General features: G+C 63.6%; 3 protein-coding genes across 4 annotated transcripts; 1 reads left to right on the forward strand and 2 right to left on the reverse strand.

The window, feature by feature from the left end:
• Nucleotides 1-1,488: 1,488 nt before the first annotated feature.
• LOC132336847 (basic salivary proline-rich protein 4-like) lies at nucleotides 1,489-2,226 on the reverse strand. Its single transcript, XM_059864742.1, has one exon. It carries the CDS (start codon nucleotides 2,224-2,226, stop codon nucleotides 1,489-1,491), a length of 738 nt encoding a protein of 245 aa, XP_059720725.1.
• Nucleotides 2,227-6,671: 4,445 nt separating this feature from the next.
• CBX8 (chromobox 8) lies at nucleotides 6,672-11,052 on the forward strand. 2 transcript variants are annotated; one of them, XM_059864270.1, is made up of 5 exons: nucleotides 6,672-6,810; nucleotides 7,178-7,221; nucleotides 7,405-7,470; nucleotides 7,545-7,635; nucleotides 7,799-11,052. In XM_059864270.1, the coding sequence occupies exons 1-5, from the start codon at nucleotides 6,742-6,744 to the stop codon at nucleotides 8,618-8,620; spliced, it is 1,092 nt and encodes a 363-aa protein (XP_059720253.1). In that variant the 5' UTR covers nucleotides 6,672-6,741; the 3' UTR covers nucleotides 8,621-11,052. The 2 variants fall into 2 exon arrangements, with proteins under 2 accessions (XP_059720253.1, XP_059720254.1); XM_059864271.1 differs by having other exon boundaries at nucleotides 7,569-7,635.
• Nucleotides 11,053-12,085: 1,033 nt separating this feature from the next.
• On the reverse strand, nucleotides 12,086-19,534 carry CBX2 (chromobox 2). Its single transcript, XM_059864292.1, has 5 exons — nucleotides 19,463-19,534; nucleotides 19,337-19,380; nucleotides 18,739-18,804; nucleotides 17,189-17,258; nucleotides 12,086-16,952 (listed from the first exon to the last, which is right to left on the reverse strand). The coding sequence occupies exons 1-5, from the start codon at nucleotides 19,532-19,534 to the stop codon at nucleotides 15,597-15,599; spliced, it is 1,608 nt and encodes a 535-aa protein (XP_059720275.1). The 3' UTR covers nucleotides 12,086-15,596.
• Nucleotides 19,535-24,847: the final 5,313 nt, after the last annotated feature.

A 24,847-nucleotide genomic window follows, 5' to 3' on the forward strand; every position in this document is an offset into this window, starting at 1 on the left:
GCCGTGGGTGCGCATCACGGGTGGCGCCCGCGTGCACGGAAGCCGCGTCCGCGCCGCGCGCGGTGCAAAGGGCGCCGCTGCCTTCTGTGAATACCTCGCCAGCGTTGTCCCCGTAACCCTAGCCCTCGCCCGCAAAGTCCCCCGATTTTTGTCCCTCAGATCGGGGTCACTCCAGCCCGTGCAGCGCCGGGGCCCGTTCCCCTCTTGCCCACGCACGGTCCCGCTCCGCGGAGCAACGGGAGCGCCCCGTCCTGCCGGCTGTGTTAGCCCGCGGTCCCTGCCGCAAGAGGGGCAGGTTTCCCCCATGCCCCGCGTTGCGGAGACAGAGGACCCGTGGTCCCGCCGCCCTTCGGGAGCGCCGTGAGCTCCCAAGTGCCGTCGGTGTCCACGGAAGAGCCTTGGCGAGATGGCGGGTCGGGAGCCGCGGGTCGGGAAGGGGCAGCGAGGCGGCAGAGGCACCGGGCGGAGTGGGGGTCGCACGGTAGGCGGGTCCCGCCGGGAGTGTCCCGTGGGATCGGGGCGTCCCCGCTCGGTGCCCGCGGGGGTCCCGGCCGGGACCGGAGGGGGGGCGCGGGGCCGCTCCCCCCCCCGAGCCGTTGCTGCGATACGGGCGGGCCAATCAGCGCTCACCAGCTCACCCGGGCCCCGGCACCGCTTCCTTATATGGTGCGCGCCGTCCGCGGGGCGCCGCGCGCATCACCATATAAGGGCATGAACCTAAATACAGCACCTACCTTGGGCCGGTGGGCGGGCCCGGTGGGCGGGCCCTCGGTGTGGGCGGGGCCGGACCGCGCCCCCCGCCCCACGGGGCCCCGGGCCGCCGCTGTCGCCGGACCCCGCCCACCCCGGGGAAGCCGCTGCAGGTCATTAAGCGGAATGCAAATGAGCAGCGCTTCACCTCTAATTGCTTTTGTTAAAAGCGGAGTCGCGGGGCTGCGCGCGAGCGGGCGACGGCGGTGGGAACGGGCTGGGCGGAGCCGGGACAGAGCTGGACCGGGTGAAGGACGGGGGTAGCGCCAGCCCCGGGCGGCTCGATTCGCACTTCGTCTCATTTGTCACATCCCAGCCCGGTTCCCCCCGCGGCGGGGCCGTGGCCACCGGAGCCGCTGGGCCTCGCTCCGCGTTCTGTCCCGCCCTGGCGGGGCCCTCGTGTGGCCACTGCCCACTCGTGACACTCCCTTGGCCGCTGCAGGGACGGATCCGTTCCGTCTTTCTGCCGTCCTTGCGCGGTCAGCAGCCGGCGGCACGGAGACGCGCCGACTAGACGGGGTGTAGGAATACCCTGGAACATTCCCGTTTCCTCGCCCCACACCGTATTCGAGCCGGTTCCTCCCTCTCCCCATCCGCAAACAGCCCGTGTTTATGTTCCTACAAATAATGAGCAAATTCAGAACCCCCGGGAACAAAAGATCTTTTGTGCGGAGAGCTCGGAGCCTGGAGCGGGCGATAAACGACGCCCCCCGGCCCGCCGCCTCAGGGAGCGGCACTTCACCCGCCCGGGCGGTTCGAGGCGACCAGCGAGGGGCTCCGGTATGTGCCGGCACGCCCGGAAAACCGAGTGCGGGAGCTTTGCCGTCGGGGCGCTCCGTGGGCGCTCCCCGCAGGACACCGCGCGGGGATCCGCCGTTCGGTCTGGCCGGAGCCGGGGGGGCTCAGGGCAGCCGTCCCCAAGAACCGCTGGCTGAGGGACACGCGTGCGCCTCTCCCACGAGCTCGGCCGATGCGGGAGACTCCCCAGCGTTCGGGGGTCTGTGCTCCTGAAAAGTACGGCGGCTTCTTTCCGCCGTGGGCACCGCAGAGGGAAAAAGCCCCGCGCTTTGCCCGGGGCTTGGCACAGCTCCCGGGGGCTCCTGCGGGCGCTCCGCCCTGCTGAACCGGCGGTGCGGGGGAGCGGCCCGGGGCGGAGGCGGCGGCAGTGCCCCCCTGGGGTGGCAGGAACGCCGCCGGTTGCGCAGAGGCCGCAGCCGCCATTTCCAGGAGGACGGTGCCACCTATGGAAAGCACCTGGAATTCACCGGGCCGGCGGGGACGCGCCGGGAAGTGCAGGATTTCCGAGCGGCACCGTCGGGACGAGGCCGGGCTGCGCCCGCCGCTTCCCGGGCGGGGCCGTGGAGCATCAGAGGAGCTTGGCCGCCACGGTCCTCGGTACCGACTGCCCCGGGGAGGATGTGCGGCTCTGTCCCGGGGCGGCGGCGAGACCCTAGCGGGACGGGCGCTGAGCTGCATCTCATCGGGACTGTCGTTTCGCTGACTGGTCTAAGCCTCCGTAACCGGGCAATAACGATCGAAGGGGCGGAGAGAAGTTCCTCTGCCCAGGTGATCGGTAGAGTCCCCGAAGCCGGGATCCTCTCGCTCCCTGTGTGTCCGAACACGCCGAGATCCCTCCGCGGCTCCGCCAGCCCCCTTCGGTCCCCGGAGAAAGGGCAGCAACCGTACCCGGTGCTCTCCCAGGCGTCGGCCGGACCTGAGCCGTGTCCGGGGGGGCACGCTGCCTCCCCCCGCCACGTCGCCTCCGGAGCCGCCGGGAAAGCCCTGCCCCGTCATGAATTCGATGTCAAACACCTCGACACGAAAACTTACTCGCACCGGAATTTCTGGGGTCTTATGGACCGCCGGCGTCGCCGCTGCATGGGCACACCCGAGACCTCCCCTCCTCGGACCAGATAGCCCCCGTGCTACCCGACAGCAGCCCCGGCGGCACAGTGGGGTACCGGTGCCGCAGGTCGAAGCCGGTCGCTGTCTCCCCAGTTGTCCCCGAGCTGCTCGGAAACGAAAAGGCAGCGTCTCGGGGGCCGGGCTGAGCCCCCAGTCTCGGATAGGACCTAGAGGCAGCGGTGCCAAGGGGTCCCGGATCTTCGCCCTCCCGTAGGCACAGCCCGGTACCGGTCCGTGGGGCAGTGAAGTGCCGGTGCTGCTCCCGGCTCCATTCAGCTACCGGGGGAGAGAATAGTTTTCTTTCACGGCTCGGGCACGGAACCGAACCGGGAGAAACCCGCGGCCGAACCGGGCGTCTGGGCTGACCGGGAATCCGGGGCTGGCCTCTCCGAGTGTGCAGCGGAGTGTCCACGCAAGCAGGGAGCTCGCGTGGGAAGTGGCTCCGGGGCGTGCTCTGCTCTGCGCGGCAGTACCCGGGCTGCAGGATGCCTCTCCCGGGACCCCAGGGCCAGCCTGGTCGGGGAATCGCTTCGGGGGCGGGCAAGCTTTGGGGTTCTGCGGGGGGCCACTTGCTCTTCTCCCGCTCGGCTCCGTGGACCCAGAGTGGGGGCCGTGCTCGGATCGCCCAGGAGATGGGGACACGCTGGGACGCGACCGTGGCATAAAGGTGTCTCTGTGGGACACCGGCATCCTCGGCCACCCGGGGAACGGGGCCGGGTCAGTCTGGGAGCTGTGATGGATCCTGTCGTCCTCGATGCGGGTGGCCGCGGGACGGAGCAGCTTCTGAAGCACGGCCAGCAGAGCACACGGGAGTGGCGGGGAAGTGACCCGCTGCGATGCGGGGATCCATGGTGCCGGCGGTTGAGTTAGAGCCAGGTCCGCCCAGCCGCCCCGTTCTCCCGGCTCAGCCGCACTCGGACACGCGCACTGGCCCCGCCGCCGCCACGCGCGACCCCGAGAGGGGCTCCAGCGCCCCGGTTTCGTTGCAAAACTCGCTGCCATCATGTCCTCCGCACAGAGAAAACCGAGGGGGGAGCCGGGCACTCAGCTGCCCAGCAGCCCTCTGAGGCCCGAGGAGTTCATCGCACGAGTGTGGCTGGAGGAGCGTAGACCCCGCAGCCGAGAGGATGGTTTGGGGTCAAATGGGCGGAAACGGGGTTTGCCGCGGCAGCACACTCTCTCGCCGGTCCGGAGCTGTCCCCTTGTCGGCTGCGAATCCCGGGATCCCAGAACCGGGGTCCGGGCCGGTGTGGGTGTCGGGAGCCGCAGGGATGAGCGGTTCCACCCGGCCGAGAGCCCGTGGGGCGCCCAGGCAGCTGCTGCCGTTGGCCTTGGGAGCGTGCCCCGGCTCAGCTCCTGCTCCCGGTGGTCTGGTTGTGCGGAAGGGGCTCCCGCAGTGCCGCCGGCTCCGGGCGCGGAGGTCTCCGGACACCCTTCGGCAGCGGTAGGAACTGCCCGGGTACCGTCCCGCCCGCCGCTGCTTCGTCCCGCACGGCTGGAGCAGCTCTGTCCCACTTCTCCTTCCGGGCCAAGACTCCCACGAGTGGCCGCAGCCCCGGCCCCGGCTCACCCACACGCGGGGGCTTCGGGCGGTTCCCCCGCGGCGGCGGTCGCTCCGCGCTGCTTTCCCCGCTTCGTTCTCGTTTGCATCTCGCCTTCTGCCTGCCCCCCCCGCGCCTCAACCGGGCGCAGCTCCGGCCCCGCGCGGATTCCGCGTGGGTTCCGGCGGGAAGATGGAGCTGTTTCTCCACTGATGCCGCCGTGGGAGGCAGCCGGAACCTCAGCCTCAGCTTCTCCCCTCTGCGGCCCTACGCGTGGCCGCGGGGCTCCTCCGCGGCGCCGCAGATCTCCGAGCAGGAGACGGGGCAAAGGCAGCGCCCCTCAGGGCTCGCGTGTGGCGTCGGTACCGGGCGGCACGGCCTCGGATCCGCAGTTCCAACGTGCACCGAGGGCACCGACAGCCAAGGTGCCGGGAAGACACCGACTTGCTCGGGGCTGCGGCAGCCCCACGGCCACGGGAATGGGCGCCGCTGCGCCAGCGCCCGTCGTGCCGGGGGGACACGATCGGCTTCCCACCCACAGCCTCGCTTTCCCCGCCGGGCCGTGCGCCCGGTGCCGCCGGGTCTGTCCTCTACGAAGCACCTTCCCACGAACTGGGTCCAGTGAGCAGCGTCCACGCCAATTCACGAGTCGCCCCGCGACCAGCCTTAATTAACAACGATTAATTCGACATTAACGAAAAACTTCCCGGGACGCAGCTCGCCGGGGGCCGGGAGACCGCGGAGGTTGCGCTTCCCCCCGGCCCGGCCACGCCGCGCAGAACTCGCGTGTCGCGACGGCTCCCGTGGCCGCGGGGTTTCAGGAGTGGTGTGGGAGTACACGGGAGCCTCGGAGTGGGAATCTTCCGCCTCCTCCCGGGAGCGCGGTTTCACTTCGGCCGGGGGCGGCGGGAGGAGGGATCTGCCCGACACACAACCCCCGCGCCCCGCGTGGGGCCGTGCGGGTCCAGTTGTCGGCTCTTCCCGCGGGCTCCCGAAGCCCCACTCGTGTCCGCCGTTGGAGGTCCGTGTCCGCCCGGGTGGTACGGCGGCAGGCAGGATCCTCGGGAAACAACGCTCCTCGGGATGGGAACAACGCCGGTACCCTCCGGTCCCGGCGCCCCCCGGGCGGCTTCCCCAGCCTGGAAAAGGGAGGGGTCCCGTAGCCCCAGCCCCAGGCCGGAGCGGCTGTGGGGGTGCTCTCTCATTCACCAGAGGGCAGGCGCAGCCGGATCCCCGCGGCCGCTACCGCCGTGGGTTTCCCACGCGTGAGCGTGGTGGCCTCCGAGGCCCGCTGCTCTCTGGCTTCGAGGTCCCTAGCGGAGGGGAGACCGAGGTGGGGACAGGAGGGAAAGACCCACGAGAGGCTTCGTCTGGTCTCGTCCGTCGTGAACGGCGCCGCAGGAGCCCACGCACGTCCCACTATCGGGGCAGCTCCCAGAGGCGGCGCTGCCCACGGACACGGAAACCAATCCACTCCGCGGGACCGGGCTGAAAGGCTGCCCGGTGCTCCCGGAGCCTCACACCGACAGCGGGGGGGGGGGGGGGGGGCGGGTTCGGTCCCTGCCCACTTGCGAGAGTCGGTCGCGTGGGACCTCCTGTCGCCCAGAGGCTGCTCCGATTTCCCGCGACTCGCGCGTGTCTCGTTCTTCCGTGGCCGCCTCGGGGTGAAGGTGCTGTCTGCCGACGCGTGCTGCGGGGCGAGAGGCAGAGCCGGAGCGGGGAGCCAGTGGGGGTACCGGCTGGCAGCCTCCCCGGTACCGGCTGGCAGCCTCTCGGCGCAGTCCGGTTCCTGCGCCAGTTTGCTGACAGATAACGCGGGAGATGGAACAAATCCCGCGTGGGGCCGCCCCGCTGGCCCCAGGTCACCTCTCCTCCCCCCCGGACCGCAGCCGGGGGCTGCCGGCACAACGAAACCGGCTGCTGCGGTGCCCTATTCTGCCGGTCGTGTCCGCATCGCCGGGAAGGATTCGCGTTCCCGCAGCGGCGGCGGCGCCGAGCTGACGCGTGACCGCGCCTGTCCGTGGACTACTCCGCGGCACCGCGAGCTCCGCCGGTACCGGGACGGGCGGTTCGCGCGGGATCGCTCCCACCCCTGACACCACTCTCTTTGTCCGACCACCGGTAGGCGGGCCAGGCCGCGGCGAAACCCCCCGTTCCGCACCGTCCGGTCGCCGCGGAACCACCGGGCCGGTCCCCGGTGCCGCGGAACCCCATAGCGCCCCTTCCCCGTTCCACACTCCCCTTTTGTGCCCCGCGCCCCCTCCCGCCCTCCCGGGGCCGTCCCCCCGAGCGGGGCGTGGCCCGGTGTTTGGGGGCGTGTCTCGGTGGGCGTGGCGGTGGGCGTGCCCCGAGGCCCCGCCCCGGCCCATCGGGACGCGGCGCACGTCGGCGGGCGGGGCGCGGCGGGGCCAATGCGGCGCGGGCGGAATATTCCACCCGGCTCCGGCGCGGCGCGCGCGGGGGGGGCGCGGTGACGTCAGCGGGCGGAGTATTATGGTCTGGGCTGCGCCGGGGCCGCCCCTGCGCTGCGAGCGGCCGCGTAAACATGGAGCTCTCGGCCGTCGGGGAGCGCGTCTTCGCGGCCGAGGCCCTGCTCAAGCGCCGCATCCGCAAAGTAGGTGTTCCCCCGCCGACCCCCCGCCGCGCCCCCGGCGCCCCGTGCCCCGCGCCCCGGCCCGCTGGGGGCGGCTCTGCCTCCCCCCGCCGCGGGGCGGGCTCCGCTCCGCCGCTCCCGCCCTCCGCGCTCCGCGCCTGGGGGGGGCGGCGTTAAACCCGCGCCCGGGGGGGTGCGTGTGTGAAATCCGCGTTATTTTTCATTGTTGCATCTGCCCCCCCCGCGGTTCCCCCCCGCCCCGTGTTCCGCTCCCTGCCCGGGGCGTTGCGGGGGGACCTTTGTTGCGGGGCGGTTTGTCGCGGGTTTGTCGCGGTTTGTCGCGGGTTTCGCTCCACGCGTATTTATTTCCCTCGCTTCCCATCCGCAGGGCCGCATGGAATATCTGGTCAAATGGAAGGGCTGGTCGCAGAAGTAAGTGGCCCGTGGGGCCGCGGGGGGCTCCAGCAGGGGCCGGGGGGGATGCTGGCTGAACTCCCCTGCTCTCCCTTTGTGCCAGAACGAGAACCTTTATGCCCCTGGTTTTTATATTTCATTAGTCTTGCTCCCTCCTGGCTCCTTATTCTGTTCCCTCTCTCTGTCCCGCCTTGCCCCCAGGTACAGCACTTGGGAACCCGAGGAGAACATCCTGGATGCCCGGCTGCTCGCAGCCTTCGAGGAGAGGTACAAGGCCTTTACTAGCTGTAGCAGTTGTGCTTGTAAATATGTTGCTGTCTTGTAGCTATGCTGAATTGAAGCTTTGGTTCTTTTAACACCTCTAGGGAGCGAGAAATGGAGCTTTACGGGCCCAAAAAGCGAGGCCCCAAGCCCAAAACCTTCCTGCTAAAGGTAAGGAGGCCGGAGCTGGCGCGTGAGGGCCGCGGGCCAGGGCAGGGGTCCCTCTCCGGCCCCCTTGGAGGACGCTCCCCTCAAAGGTGGCCTCTCGTAAGTTGCAATTACACAGCCGGATGGCAGGATAATAAAGTCACCGGGTGATTTATCTTCTTTGCAGGCCCAGGCAAAAGCCAAAGCCAAAACCTATGAATTCCGCAGTGACTCTTCCCGGGGGATCCGGGTGCCGTATCCCGGCAGGTCCCCCCAGGAGCTGGGCTCCACGTCCCGGGCTAGGGAAGGACTGAGAAACATAGCCCTGGCCCCCCAGGGCAGCTCCAGCAGCAGCACCCCCAAGGCAGACGGCATCCGGGAGCGGGTGATCCGCGTGGAGGAGAAACCCGGAGAGACCCCCAAAAAGAGAGGCCCCAAGCCCAGGAAGGAGCTCTACAAGGACCTTGCGGAGACTCTGGACGCCTCCAAGAGGAAACTGGGGGAGCCGGGGGACAAGGTGGGGGACTACCTGAAGGCCAGGAAGATGGAGGAGGCAGCGGGGGCGGCCAAGTTTGGCTCGGGACACAGCGTGATCCAGCTGGCCCGGCGGCAGGAGCCCGACCTGCCCGGCGCCCTGCCTGGCCCCACCCGCGCCGAGCCGGGGCCCGAGGCCTTCCCGCCGCGCCTGGCCAAGCACCGGGCGGACTTTCTGGACCCCAAGGGGCAGGGGGGGCTGGACCCCGGCGGGCCCAAGCTCCTGCACGGCGCCGTGAGCGCGGGGGCCGTGGGCGGCCTGTACCGCGACGGTGTGGGGAGCCCGGCGGGGCGGCCCTCGCTCATCGCCAGGATCCCCGTCTCCAGGATCCTGGGGGACCCCGAGGAGGAGTCCTGGAGCCCCTCGCTCAACAACCTGGAGAAGGTGGTGGTAACTGATGTGACCTCTAACTTTTTGACCGTCACCATCAAGGAGAGCAGCACGGACCAAGGATTCTTTAAGGAGAAGCGATGAGTTTGGTGGAGGTGGTGCTGGGGTTTTCTTCAGTCAGATTCAGACAAAAGCTTGGTAGAGCTTGGTGGGCCTCTCTCTCTTTTTTTTTTTTTCTTTTAATGGTCCTTTTTTTTTTTTTCTTTAAAATTTTATTTTCTTTTGTTTTTGGTCCTGGAGAGAATTTAGAAACTGTCCTAAATTCATTAACTCATTCTTTTGTTTTGGTTTTTTTTTTTTTCACGTCTTACATTTCGTTGGAAAGATTATCTCTAGAGTTATATTTTCTATTAGATGTAAATATGTTATTTAAGAAAAAATGCTTATATATATCTATATATATATATTTCAACTCTGAGTTGTTTTATTTAAATGGAGACAACAGTGACTGCTCAGTTGCTCCTAGAAAGGACAATAAAACTGAGAACTAACGAGTTCACGCATCTGCCGCAGGAGCCGGTGTACATAACAGTGTTCATAGCTAAGTATGTGCTGGGTTTTTTTAACTATTATTTTTCATATGATGCTATGGATGGTGGAGGGGGACGTGTTGCTCCCTCGCAGGGCCCAGTGCCCGGATTTCTTGATTGTGATTTAAGGTGTTGCTTGTACAATCAAGTGTGCTGTGTCCAGGACTATTGCCCTTGACAGTTGACGTGAGCACTTGAATTCACAGTGTTGTTGGGGATGGGGTGTTTCCAGTCTAACAAAAAAAGTCATGTTGCTACAAAGTCGGGGCGGGGAAAAGCAGAAATCCATAAAAAGGCTGAAAGTGTTGGGATATTAACTTGAATTCCCTTTTCTTGCGGAGGAGAGGAGTTTGTGTGTGTAAGGTTCCTGAGGGGTGATACTGAAATGCACTTTAATAGAGTTGTCGTAGCAGCTGTGGGAGATGGGACTGAGCTGAGTATATCTGTTTTCATTTTGTCTGGTCGCTTGATTCTGTTCCCCCACCCACTAAAAACAAAAAACCCCAACAAAACCCCCCTCTGTTTACATTCCTGAAATGCCAGAGAGGTTGGGGAGGGAACATCTCACTGCCCATATTTAGTTACTTTATTCTGCTACAGAAAGTGAATTATTATTACTGTTCTTATTCCCAATCACAGTTTACTTCAGACTGTGGGAAGACTCCTGATAAAGTGTTTTGTACTATCCACGTCCCTGACGAATCCCAGGGTCACCTTTATGCATTCAGAGACAATAAATATTTCCCTTTCCTTACGGTGGTTAAACAATAGCCAAGAGGCAAAATATTCCTGTGCAGGGCAGCCCCCGCTGCCTCGGGTGGATTTGGTGCTGGATTTGCCTGTGGGATCCCTCCCAGGGCGGGGATCCGGAGCTGGGATCCCTCCCAGGGCGGGGATCCGGAGCTGGGATCCCTCCCAGGGCGGGGATCCGAAGCTGGGATCCCTCCCAGGGCGGGGATCCGGAGCTGGGATCCCTCCCTGGCTGGGATCCGGAGCTGGGATCCCTCCCTGGCTGGGATCTGGAGCTGGGATCCCTCCCTGGCTGGGGTAGGGAAGGTCTCGGGGCTCTGGATGAGCTGCAGCAGTTTGGCCGCTGGTTGGGGGGCTGGGGGTGCCCCTGCTCTGCTGCTCCCCCAGCTCGGCCACCACCAGACAGGGGAGGGAGCCTGGCCCGGCTGAGGTGGAGCAGGTGGCCCTGTCCTCACACCTTGCTCTGGGCAGCAGTGGGATGGGAAGCACAAGCCCGGCAGTGCCTAAGGGCTGGGACTGAGCCAGGGCCCCTCGTCCCTGAGCTCCTGAAGGCCCCTGGCCCAGGGAGCTCCCTTGGGCTGAGGGAAGGGCTGGGCAAGGGCCATCTCTGCTGCAGGGCCCTTTGGCAGCTTCATCTTGCCCCATTCCCTTCCCCATCCTTCTTTTGGGAGCCGTGAGGTGCCTGGCAGGATGCTGGATTGGCTGTGCAAAGGGGAGCCATCGTGTCTGACAGTTCCCAGTTTGTTTTTCCTTTCTTCTTTTTGTTTTACTTTTTTTTTTTTAAGACATATTTTGTAAAATTGAGATTTTTAACTCGGTTTGTACGAAGGGCCGATGTGTTAGTTCCGGTGCTGACCCGGTGTTGTTGGAGGATGAGGAGGGGTTGAGCTGTTTGTGCTCCTGCTGCCGCCGGGGCCAGAGGATCCTTCCCTTTGCAAAGAGCCCGGAGCCGCTCCTGCCCCGCTGGAAGCTCCAGCGCCGTGTCCGTGTGTCCGGCACACCTGGAGCAGACCATACCTGTGGGTGTATCCGTGTGTCTGTACATAGCGACGTGTACCCTGCGTGTGTGTGTGTGCGGGCGCGTGCGTGTGAATTATTTAAATCTTGTACAAAAAACGATTTGGCTAAATCTCAGTCTCAGAAGTGAAGCTTAACTACGTGTCTTCTGCCAGCCGTGAATGTCCATATGAGACCTGCTTTTTATGTCAGTTTAAATATATACTTTGTAAATAGAAACGTGTCTGGCTTCCCTTTGTGGCCCTGGGGTGCCTGGGAGTACCGAGGGGTGCGCCGGGGCCCCGGCGGGGTGGGTGGCCCTGCAGCCCGTTCCCCCCGGGGGGGGCTGGGGCCGGGACCCGACGGGGCTGGGGGCAGGCGGAGGCTCCCCGGCCGTGGATGCCGCCGGTCTGGGCGCCCCCCCGGGGGTCCCGCGGTGCCCTGAGGGGGCGGTGAGCGGCTCCGATCGGCGGAACTGCTCCGGGGCCGCAACTACGACGCCGCCCGGTACCGGCGCTGGCCCGGCCCGCGGCGCTCCGCCCTTCCGACGGCTCGGGCGGCGGCGGCCCCTGCCCGTCGGGCCCGGCCTTTGTGTGCGAGCGCGCCCCGGCAGCCCGGGCGGGGGTGGGGGGCTTCATGGCTTTTTGAAGCCGTGTCCTCATTAACCTCCTTTTTCTGCTCGGGCGGGTGGGGCGCGGACCCCGCGCCGCGGGAGCTGCCAGCGCCGGGAGGAGCGGGAGGAAGGGCCGCACAATGGCGCCTTTCTCCGCCGGCCCGGCGGGGGGGCCCGTTCACACGGGCCGCGGGGCCCCGGGGCTGGGGCCGGCCCGGGGGCGTTCGGCCGGCGGGGCTCGGCTCCCGCCCGACGGCGGCACCGACGGCGGCGCCCGGGGCCGCCCGCGCCCTTCCGCGGCCGCGCAGCGCCCTCCGCAGGCCGGACCGGCCCGGCCCCGCTCCCTGTCCCGGCCCCGCAGGTGCGGGCGCTCACCTGAGCTCCGCTCACGGTGCAGGGGCGGCTCCCGCCGCAGCGGAGCCCGGGCCGGGAGGGGCTGCGGCCGGCACGGAGCCCCGCAGGGAGCGCGGGGCGGTTTCCGCGCTCCTGTTCCCCGCTCCGGTCCCAGCCTCGCACATCCCCAGCCCGGGCCGGGAACACGGTGGCGCGGAGAGGGGCTGGCCCCGGGGGTGCGGAGGGGGACGGGAGCGCTCCCGGAGCAGTGACCACACGAGGCTGAAAAGTTTAAAAAAATATTTATTGATATGCTAGAAAAAGAGGTGTGGAGAAGTCATACAAAACCCCCCACCCGACGTAACCGTTTCCTAGTGTTTTCCTGCAAATAAATTAAAGGCAGCCTAGAGCTGGGGGGGCTACGCTAGCGTTAGTGTCCAGGGACACTGGAAAACTGCACAAGGAACGTGGGTGAGGGGCTGGGAGGGACCGGGGTGCTGCGTGGAGAGCTGCTCCTGCTCCCACAGCACTCATGCTTTCCCAGGGCAATAACATCCCCGACTTTTGTTCTCAGAAAATAAAAGCAAACAAACAGCTGCAGTTTAAAGCAATTATAAGTGTCATACAGGACCGATTTGGCTCTCTCTTTAATTAAAACGTACAAATCAGAGCACTGACTGGCACAAGTTACAAGAACAATTGTTTGTTTTCACCTATCTCAAATTTCTGTCAGTAAAACCTTTCTCCTGGCTCTGGAGCCCATCACACACAGCTCAGAAACTCAACACAAACCAAACCCCTAAACTATCTCCATCCCTCCGTGTACTCCTGGGATTTTTTTTTTTTTTTTTTGGTACAAAATATATGTATAAAAATAGACTCAGTTTCTCGGGATGATGGCTGAATCGGCAACCTCTTCCAGTCCAATGGAAAACAACAAGGATGCTTAACCAGATTACGCCTGGGGAAAATATCCTTTCACTAAATACTGCAGGACTTCCCACATTGGAAACCCCTTAGAAAATGACAAGTGACAAACCTTTAATTGCCTGTCTGACACCCGGCTGAACATGCCAACCCATAGCAGCAAACTCAGAAAAAAAAAAAAAGAAAAAGGAATAAAAAAAGGCAGAACTTGAAACCTAACAGTACATAACCAGGGTCTGCACCGACCAGGGGTCTTCCAACCCCTGTCCACAAAGATTCCAGTAAATTCATCACAGGATGTGTCTTTGGGAAGCAAACCCCAGTGAGAACTGTGCACTCAGCCCCCCCAGCTGCTGGGAGAGCCAAGATCCCAGAACAGCAAGTGAGAAAGGGGCTGGGGAAGAAATGTAGAGCGAGACGGCTGGAAAAAAATCCTGGATTATCATTTTCACCATCGTTAGACCTTTGGAATTGAACCAGCTGGTGAGCAAAAGGCACAATAGCAAGTGGTGACAGCAGAGTCCTGTGCTGCTAGAGGGGACATGCCTGGGAAGGCTGGGTGACAGAGGGGGCTGCCTGCTGTGGGGACACATGTCCCTTTGCCAGACAGGAGCCAGGCCCTGCAGGGAGGAACCCGTGGGAGCTGAGACAGCGGCTCTGGAGGGAGCAGCCAGCCCAGAGCTGCTGTGAAGTGCAGCTGGCACTTCACCTGCTGTCACAGCTCAGCTCCTGCCCGCCCTGGGAGCCTGGCCCCTCCTTGGAGCATCTTCAGATGATTTTCTCCCCCTTGGAGAAACCGATCCTCACATCCTCTTGCTGCAGGCAAGAGCATCCCTGCCTGGCCAGCTTCCCCTCAGGGGCATTGCTCAGCAGGGCTCTGCACAGCTGGAGTCTCACTGGGGACCAGGACACCTCTCCCCATGGGTGTCACCGTGTCCCCAAGACTCTGCCACCCACCTGCTTTGCATAGGCACAAACCTGTGGTGGGACCGGTGCCACAGCCGAGGCTGAGATAAGGACGGTCCAAAGGCACATTGTTATCAGTCTGGATTGGCAAAGGCCAGGTAGCAAACGTTTGGTGTGTGGCTGAGAGCGTCGCCCCATGCTCCCAGAGTCCTTGGTTCTTCTCCCAAAGCACTGGCACCCCTGGCACAGCACACACCCTGTCCGGGGCTCTGCTTGCTGCTGGCACAGGCCAATGCTTCCCTGGGACTCGTTTGGCAAGGTTACAGTAGAAGGTAAACTGCAGACTGTGACATTTTGGCATCACCTGAGAATGACCCCACTGCCAGGCAGGGGCAGCAGCCGTGACCACGGGGGGCTGCTGCCTCAGGGGGTCACGAGTACCTGCACCCCCAGTTTGGTCCATGCACCCACACTCCTGCGAGTGGCCCTGCCCAGGGCAAAGGGAAATGCCTGCCCTGGTGCCACCTCAGTCACCTGGGGACCCCCTAAGCAGTGACCTGCTGGTCAGGTGGAGGGACATCAGAACCATGCAGGGAGTGGGCAGCTGCCAGCTGTTCATTGCCTCTGAGAAAAGGACTCGGCATCAACAGAATGAAAATGACCCAGAATGCTACTAAACTCTGCCGGAACTGCTGCTAATTTTGGCTTCTAGGAGAAATCTGCAGCAGGGAAAACACTGCAGGGGAAAAGCCATTACTGGGTGCCATTACATGCCAAAAGGAGCACCCCAGCTGCTGGGATGGCCAGGGGAAGGTGAATGGCTGCTCAGGTGCTCTGGTGAACAGCAGCTTGAGGCACCCACTGGCCCTTAGCCCTTCTTCCTCTCCTCTCCCTTCCCATCATTCCAGAAAACCCATGCAGGTGGCCTTGACCAGCTTCTTAACATTCTGGAGAAAACCATTGATGACCAGGGTGAGTCTAACCCAGGGAGCAGCAGTGTGTCCCAGAACCAACACACCTGCTGCTGGAAGGGTTCACACCTTCTGCAAGGCTTAAAAAATATTCCCCAGCTCAGTCCCTGTGAGTGCCTGGAACCTGCTGAGCAGGAGGTGGAGATGCTGGCAATGCCAGCATGAGGCAGAGGTGGGGTGTGGGGGTTCCCTGGCCTGCCCAGAAATTCATGTTCTGCTGGAAGTCAAGTCACTGCAGAGAAGCTGGTGGATCTTGCTGGTTCTCAAGGCAGGACTTTCCTCCAGCAGAAAGGAAACACCCACCAAAAAAAGCACCTCTGCCGCCTGTTCTGCTAGTGGCATCCAGGACTTCACCTGTCTGAGACTGCGGTTATTTCCCTCCCTCACGAAAAAAAAAAAATCCTTAAGAAAAAATGTAAACAATATTTCCCTATCAGCTGGAAGCCCCAACAGAAACGCTGTGGGTTTCCCATCATTGGAAATTACTTTGCCCAGGGGGGTGGCTGGGCAGAGTGTACCCTGAAAAACCCCCGAATGCAGCTGCCCCCCACAGCCCTGAGGGCTGGGAGCAGCAGCTGCCTCATTTGGATTGACTTGCAGTTCCCCATGGCTCACAGACAGACCCACAGGAAGCCCAGAAGAGAATCTCCCAGGTGTAAGAGTGTCCCGTGGCAGCTCCACACCCCCCGTGGCCAGACCTTGGATCTGCTGCTTCAAAGCGAAGAGACCTGCAAGCAGTGAAGCCTGGCTCGAAACCGGCCAGCCTGACACCCTGGCAGCACCTGTGCCCCGCTCCCAGAGCATGGCATCGACCACCCCCACGTGGGGCACGGCTCCAGAAGAGGATGGAGAGAAGCCAGGGAGGAAATCCAGGACCCGCTGGCAGTTTGGAGCGGGTTTCACCGTGGTACTGGTCCAGCCTTTCCAGCAGGTCTCACGAGGGCTCTGTGTTCACTTGGAGAAAAAACACCTGACGGAAGAGCTGGGCAAAGGCGAGGCTGAAGGGCCCTCTCCCTCCTCTCAGGTTCCTGGGCTCAGTATTGCCGCAGGTTGAAAAACCCGACGCTGGTGGGGGACTCCTTGACCGTCACTGTGATCAGGTTAGCGGTGACATCGGTGACAAAGACGTGCTCAATCAGGCTGCGGGTGGGTTTCCAGTCCTGGCTGGTCTGGATGGACACAGACATGTTCTGACCCACGCCTGGGAGGGAAGCTGAATCCCGGTCCGAATCCGAGCTGGTGTCCTCGCCGGTGCTCGCTTCGGACAGGGCGGAGGCTTTGCGGCTCTTGGCGGCCGCCTGTCCCTCTGGAGCGCCCTCTGAGCCACCTTTGGCCGAGTCCCTGTCACCTGCCCGCTGTGTCTGCTTCTTGCTCTTGCCTCCATCCCCCCCCGGCAGCGCAGCAGCACTGGCAGTGTTCAGGCCGGCCCCTGCCACACCGCCCTTGGCACCGCCACCGCCCTTGGCACCCGCAGTGGCCGTGCTGCCAGCAGAGCCCTTGGCCAGGGAGCCGCAGAGGTGTCGGGGGACGCTGCTCCCGCTGGCCACGCTCGGCCCGTTTCTGACACTCTGCAGGTTCAGAGCCTGCAGGTTCAGCTCCTGGCTGGAGGCTGCCTGGCTGCTGGCCCCAGATGAGCCCGACGGTGTCTTGCTGCCGTTGAGCAGCATCTGGCCTCCAGCAGCAAACCCCGATTTCTGATCCCCTCCGGTGCTGCTGCCGGAAGCCTTTGCAGTTTTGGGTCCCTGTGCGTTCAGCCCCAGCTCCCCAGAGCTCTTCTGGCTCCTCATCTTCAAGTCCAGCCCTAAGCTGCCCTTACTGGCTGCCTGTGCCTTCAGTGCCAGCCTGCCCAGGGCCGAGCTCTCGGCTGCGCTCTGGCTTTGGGACATCCTGTTCATGTAGTGCACGATGGAGCTCTGCCAGCTGATGGCCTGGCTGGGGCTCGCCGAGCCGCTCTTCATCATGTTGGGGAGGCTCTCCCCTGAGGAGCCCCCTGAGCTGAGCCCAGCCAAGGCGCCCGGTGGGTCCTTCAGCATGGCCATGCCTGAGCCCTGCGTGCTGTGCTGAGGCTGCAGCTTCCCCACCAGCTTGGCACTGCCCCCTGCCTCCTTCCTGGATGTTTTCAGCACCTTTGTCAGGTTCACAGTCCTTCGAGCTGCTTTCTGCTCTGGGGGAAGAGGTTTCCGGCCACGCTTCTTCCTGGAAGCGTCTTTCATGTCAGGCTTGGCCACCAGGATCTGAGCTTTCTTCTGTGGCACTGGGTGTGTCTCTCTGCTGCGGGGACCTCTCTTTGCTTCCAGATCACTCTCATCCTCTTCCTCGGAGGAGGAGGAAGAGGAGGATGTGGAGGAAGAGGAGCTACTTGACTTACTTTTCGCAGGCATCTCAGGTTCCTGCAAAGCAGCAGAGACAGGGAGAGTTAACAGCAATGACCAAGGAATGGTTGTGGGCACTACAAACCCTCCAGGGTGGCCTGGCCAGGGGCCTCAGACACGCCCAGGTTCTCTCTCTGTGCAGCTGATCTTCAGGGATCCATGGGAGGAGCTCTGTGCCCGAGGCCACCCCCAAACCCCGGTGCCCTCCAAGGGCAGAGCCCCTCCAGAACTGCCCCACCACTGCTGGGACTCACCACGTTCTTCCTGGGCCTGCCCCGGGGCCGCTTGCCCCTCTTCCGATTCTGCACTTCTTTCTCGTGCTCCCTGGAGGAAACAAGGATTAAGGACGATGCTTATGGGGAAGAAAAAAACACCTGGGGGAACTGAGGCAGCCAGGTAGTGACCAGAGAGCATCCCAGTGTGCACCAGCAACACCCCTGCAGCTTCCAGCAGTCACTGATGGACCCCGTGGTGTCACCCATCCTAAACCTGTGCCTTTCCCAGCTCCTGGTGAGATTTGCCATTTTTCTGGCACAAGGGGAGCGGGCAAAGGGAAGGAGCTGCCCCCAGCCCTGCTAAGCCTTGCTCTGGTTATGCCCCTGCTGTGCTGAGCTTCCATGCTGAGTGAGGGAGAGGCAAAGGCATTCCCTGGAAGCTCAGTGAGTCCCCTCCTTTGCTGGACTCCTTCCACCTCTCCTGCACCTCCTGCTCAGGCTGGAACGTTTCAGCTCACTGTATTCGTTTCCTGGTTTGTTTAAATGGGATGGTGTTTAGATATAACACATCCAGCTGATTAAATTCCATCCTGTCTGCACTACAGATCCTGTTCTCGAAAATTATGGATCCAGAAGCCAGTTATAATTGAATCCTATCATAAACTTTAATGATTTTTGTTATTACTATGTCAAAGTACTTGGCAGCACTATGTCTGCCATGGCCAGCTGGCCACCCCTCTGCCCCGTGAGTGATTCTGGGGTGCAGGGCTGTTCTCATTGCTGCTCTCAGCCTGGCTCCAGGCAGGAGCATGGACCTGACACGACAGACACCATCCTGTTCTGCCATCCAGGTGGTTCAGCCTGGAGAAGGCTCTAGGGAGACTTCAGAGCATCTCCCAGTACTTAGGCTCCAAGAGAGCTGGAGAGGGACAGGACACAGGGAATGGCTTCCAACTGACTGAGGGGAGGGTTAGATGGGAGATTAAGAAGAAATTCTTCCCTGTGAGGGTGCTGAGGCCCTGGCACAGGCTGCCCAAAGCTGTGGCTGCCCCATCCATGGTGATGTCTAAGGCCAAGTTAGACAGGACTCAGAGCAGCCTGGGACAGTGGAAATGATGGGGTGGACCAGGAAGAACCTTAAGATCCTTCCTAATCCAAACATTCTCTACGATTTTCTCCCAGACATCATTTCCCTCACCCTCCCAGAACTTCACCCTCCACAAGTTCACTTTAATGCCTCACAAGCCCAGGCACCATCTTCCCCCAGGGGTTTCTGGCTGCCCACCCCCAAGCACAGCCAAGATCCCCGAGCCCTGGATGGGGACAGGGAGCCCCAGGTCTGTGCCAGGTGCTGCCCCATTCCCCGGGTGCCCCCAGAGGCCCCGAACCCTTGCGGCCTGCCTGGCCAGGGCAGAGCGGCTCTAGGTAGACCTGGACCGACCGTGACTCCGGGGACAAACAAAAGGGCCTGGCCACAAAGGGCCCCGCCAGCTTCAGGCTGTTGTTTCCAACGGCTTCCACCACACGTGCAGCCAATTAGAAGTTAATTGACTTTACAGTTTGCTTAGAAACATTTAGAGTTTGCTCACTTCTTTTGGAAAGCCAGGAGCAGCCGGGGGTCCAGGATGTTCTCCTCAGGCTCCCAGCTGTTGTGCCTGCAACAGAGGACACGGACCCGTGAGAGCCGGGGCCGGAGCCCCCCCTGGCCGCTCCGGCACGGGGGGCTTCCCCCAGGGCCACCCGGGCCTGGCACAGACCGGGGCATGCCGGTACCGGGGGCCGGCACGGCCGGGGGGCGGGCAGGGGAGAGGGGCCGGGGGAGGGAGATCGGGAAGGGGCGGCCACGCCGCCGCGGGGCGAGGCGAGCCCCGCGCATCCCGGGGGAGCTCCGGTTTCAGCAGAGCGGGCGAGGGGCGTGGGGCCGGCACGGCCGGGGGGGTGCAGCGACTCCGGGGGGCGGCTGCACCGGCCCGGGGGGGGAGCGGAGCCCCACGCGGTGGCGGGGAGGGCCCGGCTGCGGCCGCGCTTATTTGTAAACAAAAGGAGCGGCACGACCCAAACAAAAGCGGCCGGGCGGGCGGTACCCGCGCCCCGCACCGCAGCCCGCTCCGCACCGCATGGTTCCGCGATCCGCACGGCCCCGCACCGCGCCCCGCACCGCTCCGCGCCCCGCACAGCCCCGCTCACTTGGAGGACCAGCCTCGCCACTTGACCAGGTACTCCAGCTTGCCCTGCGGAGAGAGACGGGAGAGGGGCGTTAGCGGCGGCGGAGGGTGCGGGGAGAGCGGGGGGTGCGGGGGCGGCGGGTCCCACCTTGCGGAGCCGCTTGCTGAGGATGCACTCGGCGGCGAAGACCTGCTCTCCCACGCTGCTCAGCTCCTCCATGGCCCCGGCCCCGCGCACACCCCCGCGCACTCACACACAAGGGGAGCCCCCGGGCGCGCCCCCGACGGCGGCCGCGCGCGCTCCGACCCCCCCCAGATCCACGCGCGCCCCCCGGCACAATACGGCGGAGGGGCAGGCGGGGGGTCCCCAAATTCCCCGCCGGCCAATGGGGAGCAGGGGGCGGGGCGATCCGGCGTGGGGGGTGGGGGGAGGCATTGTCTGTGTGCGACCCCTCCTCTTCCTCCCGCGCGGGGGCGGCCGCTGCCCGGCCGGAGCGGGGACAATGGGGTGGCCCGGCCCGGGGCTTTGTTTGCCCGGGCAGCGCAGGGGGCTTCCCCGGCCGGCCCCGCAGGGGGATCCCCCCCGGTCCGACCCCGCGAGGGGTTCTTGCTGCGAGGACCCGGGCTCCGAGTCCCGCGCCCGGGGTCCGTCCTGGGGACAAAGCGCCCTGGGGCTGGGGCAGCCAGCGCCGGTCCCTGCCGGTCCCCGCCGGGCCGGAACAGGCGGCAGCAGCACCGGCACGTTTTAGTCCTAAAATAGTTGATTCTAATAGAATAAAAGATTTCCCAGGGGGGCGGGCCGGTTGTGACCCTCGCGCGGTGCCGGCTCGCAGCTCGGTACCGCCCGGCCCACGATCCCTCCCGAGCCGCACTACCGGGGGTGCGGCGGCACCGAGCGCGCCGGCACCGCACGCACCGAGGCGTGCAGGGCTGCGTGAGGAGCTGCTGCACGGCGGTTGTGCGCTGTGGGCGTGGAAGGATGAAATATGGTGCTTTACAGGCATGGAAGAAGATGAGTCAGCACCTCAGGGAGTTCTGCTCCGCGGGCCCGGAGCCTGCCGTTAACCGTGCGGGAGCCGCAGGGATATGAATTGCCGTCGCCCCGGCGCCTGGGTGCCCGCGGCGCGCAGGGACTGAGCAGGAGCCGGACGGGCCATGGGGTGTTCTGCGTGGGGCCTCGCCCGCACCCCGGGCACTGCCGTCTCCGGTAAGCGATGCCGGGTTTAGCGGTGCCGGGTTTAGCGATGCCGGGTCGTTTGGAGCGGCAGCGGGGGCGTTGGGCTGTCCCCGCTGCGGGGGAATGTCACCACGGGGGACCCTCTGTACGAGGCAGTGAGAGACTGGAGGCTTCCTCAGGGAGCGGGACCGACTCGGGCACCGCGGGATGTGGAAGAGCCCGGGGTGCTGGGTCCATGCCAGGGGGCTGTCCTGGCTCGGGCGCTGTCACCTTTCATTGTTTTCTTTGACAATTACCGTGGCCGTTCGCCGATGAGAAGAGCTGTAGGAGCGTTTTTTTAGCCGAAGGTGACACAGAATTGTAACAGCGCCGCACTTTTTGTTCGAGTTCATTTACCTTGTGCCAGCTCGGCTCTTTGTGTGCGACACCTCTGAGGTTTTAGAAGCAGCCCCGTGTGACCTCCCCTCGCCGTGTGCCCGAGCCGTGCACATCCCGGCGCTGCGGGGCAGCCCGAGGGATGAGGAGCCCCGGGGCTCTCCTGGCTGCGGGGATTCGGCTCTGAGAGACGACCCCTGTTGGGAAGGAGCCCTGATTTGGGTGATGCTGGCTGAGCTCCTCTCCCAGCCGCCCCTCGGTGCTGCTGTTCCTGTGCTCTCCAGGAGGATGCAGGGCGAGGGTCGGTGTTCTCTGCCTTCCCGGGGCCAGGAAGGGGAGGCCGTGTGTGTGGAGAGGCTCCATCCGCTGGCTGCTGGGCTGGGCTGAGCTGGGGCTCAGAAGTGGGAGCAGCCCTTGACATTTGTGTCTCCTTAGGGACCACAGCGTTTGTGGGGCTGTGCCATCAGCATTGTCCCTGGTCCCTCGTGGGGACTCTGAATGATCCCTAATGCTGCTCAGCCCCCATGCCACATGTCCTGCTCCTGCAGAGGGTGGAAAGGACTGTGCTGCTCCCTGGGCTGGAAATCTCCTTTCTCCTCCCAGGGCTTTACTCAAAACTGGTCTGGGGCAGTGCCTGGGCTGCCGTGGGCTCTGTGCCTTTTACCCCTGGCAGAGTGGGGTACCCCAGCGCTTCTGGGATGTCCTGTTCCCTCTTGGTCAGCCAGAGGAGAACATCCCAGCCCTGGAGCTTCCCTGGGCACTGCTGGTCTGAACTGCTGACTGGGGTGGGATGGGATGTCCCCCTGCTGCTGCCAAAGCTGTGGTTCCACCTGTGAGTGCCTTTTCCATGAATTCAGTGTTTCCTATCTCCGACAGAGACTCCACCTTTCTGGGGAAACTCAGGAACATGCGCTGAGTAACTTGGCCCCACGCTCCCACCAGGCAGAGTGACATTGGGCCAATAAATTCACCAATCACCATGAAACTTGTCATCATCTTAAAAATGAGAGTCAGACCCCTGAACTAATCTGATGGACCCTGATTCTGTAGCATTTCCCAAGTAGGCCAGGCATCCCAGGAACGCTGTGGGTCCTGTGTTGTGTCTGTAGCAGAGGCTGTCAGGCTGAAGTGGGGGTTTGGTGTTGAAGGAAGGGATGGGGATGAGCCGAGTCCCCTTTGCGTGTTGAGGGGAAAGGGCTGTGCTGCTCCCGGACTGGAAATCTCTGTCCTGTACCCAGGGGTTTACTGGGAACTAGTTCAGGTCACCCTGAGCTGCAGTGGGCTCTGTACTCTGCCCATCCTGCCAGGCTGAGTGAGGGACACGGCAGGGAGCCCTGGCCTGTGGGTGCAGGGTGGGGGTCAGGGTCCGGGGGGATCCAGGCCGGGGGGGTTCCCAAGAGTTGTGTTGGTGCTGGACCCCCGAGCAGGCGCATTGCAGGGGTGCCCCGTTTCCTCCAGCCCTGGGACCCCCGTGGCAGCCGTGACAGGGTGTCTGAGGGAGTGCGGGGTGTCCCTGAGCCCAGAGGGTGAGGCCGGGGCCAGCCCAGGGAACAGCCGGGCCATGGTGGCCATGTTTGCTGTGGGCAAATGGTGGCTGTTTTTCCCAAGGCGTCAGCCAATCAAAGCACAGAGATCTGCATCTCATTTGGGTACTGCAGCCGGGTATGCAGCCGTGCAGCTTCCAGGATGGGGTGGCCGGGGACCGCGTGGTGTCTGGGTCCTGTGGCCCTGTGCGGGGGTCGGAGGGGCCTGTGCCACCCCCAGAGCAGGCATTTTGGGAGGCAGCAGCGTCCCCACACACGGTGTGCCATAAATAAATACGTGTCCTTGTATGTTTGTTGTTATGTTCCATCCCGGAGTGGCTGGATCCCCTGGGCAGCGAGCAGCTTCCCAGTGCAGGAAAAAGAAAAGGAAGCAAATGGTGTGGAAATGCATGGCAAATTGGGATGCAATACACAGCGGGGCTCTCCCTGCTGCGTGACCCCCAGCCCGGGCAGGGGGGCGGTGGGGAATGAATTACTGGGGATGGCAGGGCGGGAGGAGACGTGGGGATCAGGCAGCAGCCGTGTCCGGGCACGGCCAGGCGGGGCTTTGGCCTTTGTCACCGGGGAATGTTTGCCGAAAATGTCCCACATTGCTCACGCACGAGGTGTGAGCAGCAACGGGAAGGGCTGGGAAGGGCTCCAAGGAGATGCAAAATGCGGCAGTTTGGGGTTTTCCTTGGATGAGGTGAGCTAGAGATGGCTCCCGGGCTGGGCAGCAGGAGCTGCTTTAGGTTCCGTGTGTCTGTGGGGTTAAAACTCGCACGCACAGCGGGGAGGATCCCTCTCACCTGTCTGGCCTGGGACATGGAAGCATCCCTCAGCCCGGGGCCCGTAGTCAGGGCCAGGAGGGGATGGTGAGGTTCCGGTGCGTGTCGCGCATCTCCGGGGCATCCCCTGGAGCATCCCTGCGCGGGGTGGGGCAGCCAGAGCTGCGGCGGGTGCCGGGGAGCGCCCCGGGCCCGGCGGCCGCCGCGGGTGGTTCCCGGGCTTTGTCCCTCAGGCCGAGGAGCGGATCCCGCTCCGGGGGAGCCACCGGGGTGCTGGATGGCCCCGGGGCAGCGGCTGGCGCTGGGCGAGGGGCCGGCGGACGCCGCGGGTTCGGGAAGATGCTCCAGGCCGGGCAAAAGCCGTGAGCCGCTTCTCCCGTGCCGGGAGCTCGGGGGGCTGAGCGCGGCTCGGGAGCCCTCGGCCGCCGGCTGCCGGTACTGCACCGGGACACCGGGACACCGGGACATCACTGCACCGGGACACCGGCACACCGGCAGGGCGGGAGGCAGCGGGAGATGGATACGGGGGCGGGATGGAGGAACAGGACCAGCTCCTGGGCCAGGGAGGAGGATCCCCCGGCGTGCTCAGAAGGCCGGGGCTCGGGGGATGGTCCGTGCTGGGAATGCGGCTGCACAAGTACCGTGAGCAGCATCCGGCTACCCGAGTGGGAACAGCCCCACCGAGGGGTGTCCCGTGGCAATCCCTGTGACTGGAGGGACACATTCCTGCGGGGATGTGTCAGGGCTCAGCCTTTCTCCAGGATGGTCCCTTCCTCACCATGGATTTTTCTGGCAGGGCTCTGTCTCGCCCAAATGCTGCTGGTTTAGTCAGGAACTCAGTTCCTGCTCCCAGCTGAGGGAACATCAGCTCTCAGATGAGGATTTGGGTCAGGAGGTCGATCACCACAAACTCCATGTTCCCTGTGTGGGTCTGGGGATGAGACTGGGACCAGCCCTATGAGCACTGTGGCTTCTCAGTACTCAAAGGCTTATTAAAAAGAGGGAGAGTGACATTTTAAATGGGCAGAGAGGGATAGGACAGGGAAGTGGTTTTAAACTTCAGAGAGGAGAGATTTAGGTTAAATGTTAGGAGGAAATTCTTCCCTGTGAGGGTGGGCAGGCCCTGGCACAGGGTGCCCAGGGCAGCTGGGGCTGCCCCTGGATCCCTGACAGTGCCCAAGGCCAGGCTGGACAGGGCTTGGAGCAGCCTGGGACAGTGGAAGTTGTCCCTGCCCATGGTAGGGGTGGCACTGGGTGGGCTTTAAGGTCCCTTCCAACCAAAACCGTTCCATGGGTTTGTGATCCTGCTCTGTACCTGCTGGGTGTGAGGACGGTCAGAGCCTGGTACCAGTGAGCTCTGAGCCCTGCAGCCTTTGCCAGGATCTCCGGGATACCAGCAGAGCTGCCTGCCCCTGCCCGTGGCTGTGCTGACCTCAGGGGAAGCCCCAAGGTCACCAGCAGCAGAACTGGGAAGGTTTCTGTGCACACTCTTATCATTAATCCCATTTGCAACGGCGTGCACAGCTCCCCTTTCAGAGCCTCCCTGCTGCTGCTGCTGCCCTGACCCCCACCCCAGCACCGTTTCAAGCCAAACATTTTCTTCCTGTTTTTCTGAGGGTGCGGCTCTTGTTTCATCTCCTTGGGTGAAGCCGATGCAGAGAGCGAGTCAC

This window comes from Haemorhous mexicanus, chromosome 20 (assembly GCF_027477595.1).
Source record: "Haemorhous mexicanus isolate bHaeMex1 chromosome 20, bHaeMex1.pri, whole genome shotgun sequence".
In the NCBI taxonomy this organism is placed as follows: domain Eukaryota; kingdom Metazoa; phylum Chordata; class Aves; order Passeriformes; family Fringillidae; genus Haemorhous; species Haemorhous mexicanus.